Source organism: Henckelia pumila, chromosome 4, assembly GCF_033568475.1.
Source record: "Henckelia pumila isolate YLH828 chromosome 4, ASM3356847v2, whole genome shotgun sequence".
NCBI lineage: Eukaryota > Viridiplantae > Streptophyta > Magnoliopsida > Lamiales > Gesneriaceae > Henckelia > Henckelia pumila.
Window position 1 is genome coordinate 136414040 of NC_133123.1, and position 10381 is coordinate 136424420.

A 10381-nucleotide genomic window follows, 5' to 3' on the forward strand; every position below is an offset into this window, starting at 1 on the left:
ATGCTCCTCAACGCTCCTAGAGTAGATCAAGATATCATCAATGAAGACTATGATGAACTGATCAAGATACGGCTGAAATACCCGGTTCATGAGATCCATGAAAACCGCTGGAGCATTGGTCAACCCAAATGGCATCACTAAGAACTCGTAATACCCATAACGTGTCCGAAAAGCAGTCTTGGACACATCTGCCTCTCTAACTCGCAGCTGATGATAACCAGATCGCAGATCGATCTTGGAGAACACTGAAGCTCCCTGCAACTGATCAAATAAGTCCTCTATCCTCGGCAGTGGGTACTTATTCTTCACCGTGACTCTGTTGAGATCTCGATAATCGATGCACAATCTCATACTGCCATCCTTCTTCTTCACGAATAACACTGGAGCTCCCCATAGAGAAAAGCTAGGACGAACAAAGCCTTTCTCTAATAACTCCTGAATCTGCTCCTTCAACTCTTTCATCTCAGTAGGAGCAAGTCTGTACGGTGCCTTTGAGATAGGCACAGTGTCTGACAATAAGTCGATACTGAAATCCACCTCTCTCACTGGTGGAATCCCTGCAACATCCTCCGGAAAGACTTCTGGAAAGTCACGAACTACCTCTATCTCTGATAATGATCTACTGGCTGGTTCTGAGGCCGTGACAATACTCGCTAGGAAACCTCGGAAACCCGTCTCAACAGCTTCCTCGCCTGAATAAGAGATATCACCTGAGAAATATCACTGCTCTGAGATGCATGAAAAGTAAACGGGTCGCCTCCCGGTGGTTTCACTGACACTGTCCTCCGACGAAAATCAATCAAAGCTCCATTGACTGTCAACCAGTCCATACCCAATATCAAATCAAAACCGCTCAACGGCAAAACCACTACATCTGCGCGAATGGAGTGCCCCTGCAGCTCCAACTCCAGCTCTCGAATGACACTAGAGGTAGAAATATTTTGTCCTGACGGCATAGTGACATCATAACCACTGTCGGCAATCTCAGGTGTGATGCCTATCCGTCTGATAAACTCTAGGGAGATAAACGAATGCGTAGCCCCTGAATCTAGCAACGCAAACGTGGAGTTGCCTCCAACTAAAATTCTCCCTGCACGCAGAAGAATCCCAACAACTTCATACCACTACTAAACTTTTCCCCCAAAGATGAGTCACTAATAACCCTTAATTCTAGTCACAAGTAAAACATGCTTCCTATTCTAACATGCAGATAGGAAATCCCAAATATCAAATTATTCCACAAAGAGAAATCAAAATTCTTAACCAAAGAAAGAAATCATAAAATACTAGGGGTAAGATATACCGGTGATCAAGGAGGTATCTGGATCTGCCTCCTCAGCCTGCATCACGAACACTCTCCCTGTAGTGTTCTTCTTCCTCGGGCAATTGGCCATCTGGTGCCCTGGCTCCTTACAATGAAAACAGACGCCCGCTCCTAGAAGACATGGTCCTAGATGCATCTTCTGGCACTTCGGGCAAGTAGGATATCCTCCAGCATTAGAGGCCCCGCCCCTAGGCTGCTGTCTCTGCTGCTGTGGCTTCTGCTGATTCGGGCCCTTAGACGGCCCAGTAAACTGCTTCTTCGCAGGAGGCTGCGAAGATGGTCGCTGATACCCAGACTGAAACTGCCTCTTACTCTGCTGCTCCCTCTGGATCTCTCTCCTACCCTCCTCAAAACGCAAGGCTCTACTGACTGCAGCCTCATAAGTGGGGACGTCCGCCATGCGAACATCATGCTTAATCTCTGCCCTGAGCCCCTCAATAAACTGTCTCATCTTCTCAGGTGCACTGTCAGCAATCAATGGCACCAGGTGACAGCCCCTCTCGAACTGTTGGATGTACTCCACAACTGTCTTGTCTCCCTATAGGAGACTCATGAACTCTCAAATCATGCGGCTGCGCACGTCCTCAGTGAAATACTTGGAGTAAAACATCCTCCGGAAGTCTGCCCATAGCAAAGTAGTCAAATTCACTCCTCGTGATGCACTCTCCCACCATAAGTCTGCATCACCCTTCAGCATGTACACTGCGCATCTCACCTTGTCCGCATCAGTCAACCCCATGTAAGCAAAGATGCTCTCCAAAGAACGGATCCACCCCTCAGCAATGAGTGGATCTGTGGCACCTGCGAACTCCTTAGGTCCCTTCTTCTAGAACCTCTCCGCCACGTCCTCATCGTGAGACAGTCTCGGACGTGCTGCCTGCTGCTCCAACAGAGCAGTAATCCCGGTCATCATGTTTGCATTGGCCTGCTCCAATGCCGAAAGCGGATTTTGCGGAGGTGGAGGTGGAGGTCCCCCGCGTCTGTTAACTGGTCTCGGAGGCATTCTGCACCACCACATATTTCTTTACGTAAATCGACATGCATAACTAAGTACTTAAAGATTTTCTGCTAACATAAATGCTTAAGTCTTAAACATGATACTACTAAATCATACTAAAAGAAATTAAAACTTACAGACCGATAGCGTGGATTTATGAGCTCGCATAGCAGTGATGACCCCTCCAAGAACGCGACTCTGATACCAATTGAAACATCTACTACTAATAAATGCGGAATTTTTTTTTTAAAATAATACTAAGTAAAATAGATGTACATACATGCCCATACATATATGCACAAAATAAACAGATTTAAAAATAACATAAATAAATTGCAACATTTTTACTTAAATAACTGAGTCAAACTTAAATAAAATACGGTCAAACAAACAACTTAAAAGGTTGCATGCAATAAAAATTATTTAATAAAAATAGTACTAAAATCCACCACTGACAAGACATAAAAGAATAAATAAGAAACAGAGTTTAAAAATTCTTAAAAATGTTCTCAAGACTCAGCCGGCGGTCACGGGGGATCACTGCATGTCCGCTCATACGTCCTCACCACCGGTAGGAACTACATCTTCCTCTACGTACTCACCTGCACCATATAAGTGTAGAGAGCCTAGAGGCCTAACATGCTAACATAACAAGGGTTTAAAATAATTTAAATCACTGGAATACTAATAAATAACATATACATGAATGAGCATGCTTAAAAATTATGAATTATAACTTAAAATCTTACTTAAACTTGAACTTAAATATAATCATATATTACATACATAAACATTGTTGAGCATAACATTTTTTTCTAACATCGCATGGTCATATCCGTAGTGTAACCTTAAACTTAAAAGTTCGACTGATCAGTCTCTTAGAACCAACGTACGTGGCAGTTACGAATTACCTCTTACTGGTAGTAAACTACCCTTAAATTGACAGTAAACTGCCCTTAACATGTAGGGTCTTGTCCCCCTTAAATTGTCACACTACATCAACTTCCAACATAAAATTATTTTTTTGCTCAACCTTAAACATAAAATCATGCCATAAAATTATTTCATGAATGCATGTACTTAAATAAAAATGTGTGTCCTTCATATATATTTAATTTAATTTTTATACTAACATATAAATACTAAAATAACTTTCATGCATAAAATAATTAAATATATAATTATGACACATGCAATTTCTCATGGTTTGTGCTGAACTGCTGGCTCTAACACTCAAGCCCATTTTCTTAAATTTTGGTCCATTAACACTGAAAATGGCCCATTAACAAACTTAAGCCCAAAAATACATTTCTAAGCCCAATTAATTTATTCAAGCCCATTAATGTATTCCTGGCCTAATAACAACCTATTCTGGCCCAATGGGCTAAAAAGCCCAAAAACTGGCCCAATAACTTCCATGGGCTCCCAAGCCCATAAAATTATTGGGCTAACTTAATTTAATTTAATTAAACCCAATAACAATTAAATTCAACCCAAATAATTAAATGGAGCCCAATCAAATTTTGGGATTTAATTAAGCCCATTTAACCCTTAATTAAACTTAAAACTTAAAAATAAAAATACCCGAGCCCGACTCACTTAACCCGAACTCGGACCCAACTAACATGACCCATGACTTACTGACCCCGACCCGAACCTATGACTCGACTCGGACCCACCTTGAAACCCAAAACCCGTTTCCCCCTCTAGCACAGCCCTCGGCCGCGAGCAGCTGCAAAGAACACCGACGGCCGCCCTGCTCCGGCCATCCACCGGCCGGAGAACCACATCTAGGATGTAGCCCACATCTAGACGTTTCCATCAAGCCAAGAACCAGCCCAAACCGTGGTCCGAGGAAGGAGAACGAAGCCTTGCAACAGGCTGTCCCCCAGCTCGCACCCAGCCCTGAGCGGCTGCCGTAAATTCAATCGTTCTCCCTACTCCAACCATATTTTTTTGTGAAACCACTTCTCAATCTTATCCAACATCAAGGGAGTTCTAACCCTTCAAACCTCACTCTAAACCATGGCCTGAGGAGGGAGAACGAAGCATTCTCCCACAGCCCCAAAACCTGAACGAACCGAACCTGTGCGAGCCACCCATGACAGAATTCGATTTGCTTCGTTCCAGCCCTTCTCCAACCTTAACCGATCAACTAGCCCAATTCTAGGGACCCTAGGACACCCATGAATCTTGGCCGAGCAGCCATGCACGCCCATGCTAAATAAAAAACGTGAGATGATGACAAAACACATAAACAAGGTGCAAACATCAAACGATACCATTTAAAATCTGAAAATATTTGAGGATTTCGACACGTACACAACACCTACATAATACATACTGATATGGTGCTTAAAAAGGGAAGAAAAACATGCCTTTAAATCGTAGAAAGTAGATGGGAAGAACGTGAAGACGATTCCGGACGACTACGACGAGCAACCTTCGAAAAATCTTTAAAAATAAAGGTCTATGGCTTCCTCCTTGATGTTGCTGTCGATGGAAAAGAATGGAGAGGTGAGGGAGACGGCTAGGGTGAGGGAGAAGTGATTTGAGCGTGTGAGGGTTGGCCTTGGGGTAGATAGGGAATAACTTTCAAGATAATGACATAAATAAAAATATATCTAGGCTTTAAAAAAAATAATAGATATCATAATAAACATAAAAATCCCGAAATATTATATTAAGGGAATTTTAAAGATAATTAAAAGTTATTATTTTGGCTTAATTTGGGTAAAAATGGACTTCTAAAATTATATAAAATTAAATACTGATAATTTTGAGGAAATAAAACTCAAAATAATATTTTCGGGCTCCTAAAAGACTCATAAAATAATTTGGGTAGAAAGTTGTCATCTCGTCCGTCCACGGTCTCGTCAACGCGATAAAATAATACAATATCATAAATCAGGAAAATCTCTATTTATGGGTTAAATACTTAAAAAAAAATCATTTAAATAAGCACAGATAATTCACATAATTATTTAACCCATAAATCTAAAATTTTAAATTAATTAAATTCCTAATTATGCATGCGGATTTACGTACTGAAAATACCGGGTGTTACAAGTTCCTTCATGCATTTTCATCCAATATCAACTCATACAAAGCCTATTCAACTATCATAAGCCAACATGCATTCTCACATGATAAAGTTGATAGAATTGAATCATCACAAGGCCTTATAAACATAATCAAAAAGCCCACAAAGCATGCAAAAAGCAATGTTATATATTCAAGATCAAGCTACATTATATTGTCTCAAGGATTTAGATACATCTCAAATCCTATATACATCAACTAGATCAACTACAAGTCTTGGAACAAGTAGCTATAACATGTTCATGGTTTTGGACTCAACTCTAACATTGACAGCACAAGAACTCATCTAAACTCGGATCATCACGCTATCTTCTCTTCCCTTGTTCTTCACATTCGCTTTTGCCCGGTTCCACTCCCTCCTATTGCAATGACACATACAACAAAACAATAGCCGGATAACTCCGGTGAGAAATAGATTTCCCAGTAAAAGCAACTAAACATGCATACAAACATATATCAAGATCATGATATAAAAAAACATAACTTCAATGCATGTTTTAAAACAAGGTTCATCTCTTCATTCGTCGATTGGGATCCCGAAAAGTAGATATCATAACTAATCCACCGACTCTCCCGATCGAGGTGGGGCTACTTATCTCACTTCTCTAGACTTTGAAGCCATCATATATGTAAATCAGACGCTAGGCTAAAACAACCACCCAGACCATACATATACAATCCCTCAAATCGTCTATTCAAACGTTTCTGTTCATTTCAAAATCAAGAAACAAGTCTTCAAGATGAATGCAACATATATCATAATCAAAGCATTCATTATATCAAAGACTCATTCAACATAGCATAGAAGAGCATATAAAAGCAACTAAGCAAATAAGTATGTGATTTAGGAGAACTCGATACAAACCATCTCGAGTTATAATCCCAATCAAATAGTAGTCCACTTTTACCTTTCAAATGTGATGTTTAGGATGTCTTTTAGCTTGTCCAAATCTGTACAAAGGATGCCTAGGTGTAGGCTTGGGTATTTCCATGTGGTGAACAATGACTATACTCATTGGGAAATGTATGCGATTGGTGGAAGTGCTGATCCTACCATTTATAGCCACGGGAACAGATTCCTTGCACCCAATGATAGATTTAGAAAAGAGGTAATATTTTTTATATATTATTCAAATATAATCATATATATAGAGCTAGCATGACGTTTTGTTAATGATATATATATATATATATATATATATATATATATATATATATATATATTTTTGGTGATGAAGCACGAGGATGCGCCGGAAAGTCAATGGATGCACTGGAACTGGAGATCGGAAGGCGATCTGATGTTGAACGGCGCCTATTTCCGGCAATCGGGTGGTGGAGCTTGGGCTGCGCATTCGAGGGCGTCGAGTTTAAGTGCTAGACCAGTTTCTCTTGTGGGTTCAGTCACCAGAACTGCCGGGGCACTTAATTGCAGGGCGGGATCTCGTTGCTAGTTAATTAATTAATTAATATAAGATATATATACAAATTAATATACTACAAAGGGCGACCAAGGAAGCCGGAACTATTTCAGGGTTCAATGTCTTGCGCATCATTGTGGAGCCAACTGCGGCAGCAGTTGCCTATGGTCTTGACAAAATGTCCAGTGGTGAAAGGAATGTGCTTATTTTCGACCTTGGCGGTGGTACTTTTGATGTTTCTCTTCTAACAATGACTGATGGTGTCATAAAGGTTAAGTCAATTGCAGGGGACACCCACCTTGGAGGCGAGGATTTTGACAACAGAATGGTAAATTATTTTTTGGAAGAGCTCAAAAGGAAGCACAAAAAGGACATAAGTAACAAGTCACGAGCATTGAGAAGGTTGAAGACAGCTTGTGAGAGAGCAAAGAGGAACCTGTCTTTCATGGCACACACGACTGTTGAAATCGATGCTTTGTACAACGGGGTCGATTTTGAGTCTAAAATATCGCGTGCCAAATTTGAGGAGCTGAACATGGATTTGTTCGAGAAATGCATAGGCCATGTTGAAAAGTGTTTCAAGGATGCCGAGATGGACAAGACGAGCATCCACGACGTGGTGCTCGTTGGTGGATCCACTAGAATTCCAAAGGTGCAACAATTGCTTCAGGATTTCTTCAATGGCAAAGAGTTGTGCAAAAACATTCACCCCGACGAAGCTGTAGCCTGTGGCGCGGCAGTTCAAGCCGCGATTTTGACAGAACAAGGTAGTGACAAGATCCAAAACCTAATATTGTACGATGTCACCTCTCTGTCTCTTGGTGTAGGCGTTGCTGTCGATGAAATGAGTGTAGTGGTTGGCAGGAATACTACCTTTCCCACGAAGAAAGAAGCATCTTACTTCACTAGTTGCGATGACCAAACTAGTATGTTGTTCAAAGTGTACGAGGGTGAAAGGCCTAGAGTAAGCGACAACAGGGCCCAACAGACAATAAAGACCGAAAAAATGTAAATTGAAAGCTCAATGTAATAGGATTGCATTGCATACTTTCATATCACCTAGGATTGGACTTAGACTCATGATTGGCAACCACAGGTCGATTAGTGATTGAGATCGATCATCCTTTAAATAATATATGATATTATTGATGTATGCATGTTTAGACTAAATTGTATGAATCCCGCAAGCATACAAATATTGCATGATGAGACAATTTTCAAAATTAAAAATCCCTCATTTTAAATATGATTTAAAATTGATATCAAGATAAACAAAAGGAAATTTAAATATTGTTTAAATGTTCCTACCTTCCATCAACGATCAATGTATGAGATGCTACCCGCGGGCACGGTTCGGCTCATATTATTGGGGGGGGCCGTTCGTCGAAAAGTTGTACATTGGATCGACACATGTTGTAAGTTGGGTGGAACTCCCATAGGATTGGCCCATATTATTGGAAATTCACATGGCGACCGTCCATCACAACTTAATATTGATGGGTCATCTTGACATGTCACATTAAACGGCATCATATTATTGGGCCCTTATTGGACATGAGGTAAAAACATGGGGGTTGCTTTGAAAGCAATTGAGCTCTATCTTTTGAAAATTATGGTTGGCTGATATTATTCGGGACTATAGTTTGTCAATTGGACTCCATGTTCCCACTAAGAAAACAAGTTTCCTGTTTTCACTAGAGGATAGTGAAATCGTTAAAATAGTGGGAGTAAAATTCATAAAATTAAATCTTGCCATATTTTATGTCTTAGTAGATTAATTAAACAATCACTGATTATTGTCTGTTTTTTTTTCAGTATTTCATTACAATGAATTCGCGAAATCCACTATACTCAATTCTCGAACAAAACAAATTGACTGGCGCAAACTATACGGAATGGTTCCGTAAATTAAAGATTGTTCTAAACTCGGAGAAAATTTTCTACGTGTTAGAAAAGAATCCTCCAAAGGAAGCACCGGCTAATATAAGTCCGGAATAATTGGCAAAACTTGATCAATGGTGGGACCATGATATCAAGGCTAAATGCTATATGCAAGCTTCAATGTCTGATGAACTCCAGAGGCGATTTGAGGATGCCGTGAATGCTGCTGACATACACATGCACCTCAAGGAACTTTTTGGAGCTCAGTCAAGGTCGGAGAGGTATGCCACCGTCAAAGAGCTCATGACATGCCGCATGCGAGATGGGACTTCGGTCCGTGAGCATGGGGTACACATGATTGGGCTCATTGAAAAGTTGGTAACACTCGATTTGACATTGGAGCATGAACTAAATGCGGACTTGTTACTTCTTTCACTTCCTTCGTCGTTTGACAGATTTGTGGTGAACTTCAATATGAACAAGATAGAGGCCACCCTTGAAGAGATGGTCAATATGCTTGTGTTTTATGAGGCCACATTAAAGAAGGATAAACCGGTACTCTTGGTTGGCTCCTCTTCTTACTCCAAGAAGGGGCCAAGTAGAAAGGGTAAGAAACGTTCTGCCCCACCCAAGAAAATTGTACCACAGAATAAGGGCAAGACAAAAGCTTCAAACGTGAACATATCTGGAGATGTTTGCCATCACTGCAAGAAACCCGGTCATTGGAAACGTAACTGCAAGGAATACCTCGAGCAGTTGCGAACTGCAAAGGGTATGTTTTACATTAAAATAAATGTTTCACTTAATACTACTTCTTGGGTATTGGATACCGGATGTGGATCTCACATTTGCAATGATTTGCAGGCGATGACAAGAAGTCATAAGCTTAGGATGGGTGAGACCCAGTTGAGGCTCGGAAATGGTTCCAGAGTTGAAGCCAGCGCAGTGGGAGACGTTTATTTAGTTTTGCAGAACAATTTTAAGTTATTATTGAGAGATGTTTTATTTGTGCAAGATTTAGTTAAAAACATTATTTCTGTTTCTATGCTTGATAGAGATGGTTTTTCTTGTAATTTTGTAAATGGGATTTGCAATATTTACAAGAATGAATGTTTGATTGAAAATGGATAACTTGAAAATGATCTATATAACTTAAAATTAAAAGACGTTCCAATTAATTATGTTGATAAATCGGTAACAACAAATAAAAGGAAAAACGATAGTCAAAACCCGGCAAACCTTTGGCATGCTAGGCTAGGTCATATTTCCTCAAGGAGGATGAACAAGCTAGTGGGAGAGGGCATGTTTGATATGTCTGATATTAACTCTCTACCTACTTGTGAGTCCTGCCTAAAAGGAAAAATGACTAAATCTCCTTTCAAAGGGAAGCCTGAGCGTAGTCAAAACCTGTTGGATTTGATCCATACAAATGTTTGTGGACCATTTAGTATCGGTACTAAATTTGGTCACACCTACTTCATTACCTTTACTGATGATTATTCTAGGTATGGGTATTTATATTTAATGAAATATAAGTCTGAATCATTTGAAAAGTTCAAAGAATTCAAGGCTGAAGTAGAAAAAAAACAAGGTAGAAGTATTAAAGCACTTCGATCGGATCGATGTGGAGAATACTTAAGTACCGAGTTTTTGAGCTAT

At 40.1% G+C, this 10381-nt stretch overlaps 1 protein-coding gene across 1 annotated transcript in view; it reads left to right on the forward strand.

Annotated features, from left to right (window-relative positions):
- Positions 1-7853, forward strand: part of LOC140861829 (heat shock cognate 70 kDa protein-like) — a 54511-nt gene extending 46658 nt beyond the window's left edge. The window contains exon 2 of the mRNA XM_073264833.1: positions 6926-7853. Within this exon, the coding sequence (XP_073120934.1) occupies positions 6926-7853 (928 nt within the window). The remainder of the gene's footprint in view (positions 1-6925) is intronic.
- The last annotated feature ends 2528 nt before the right edge of the window (positions 7854-10381 follow it).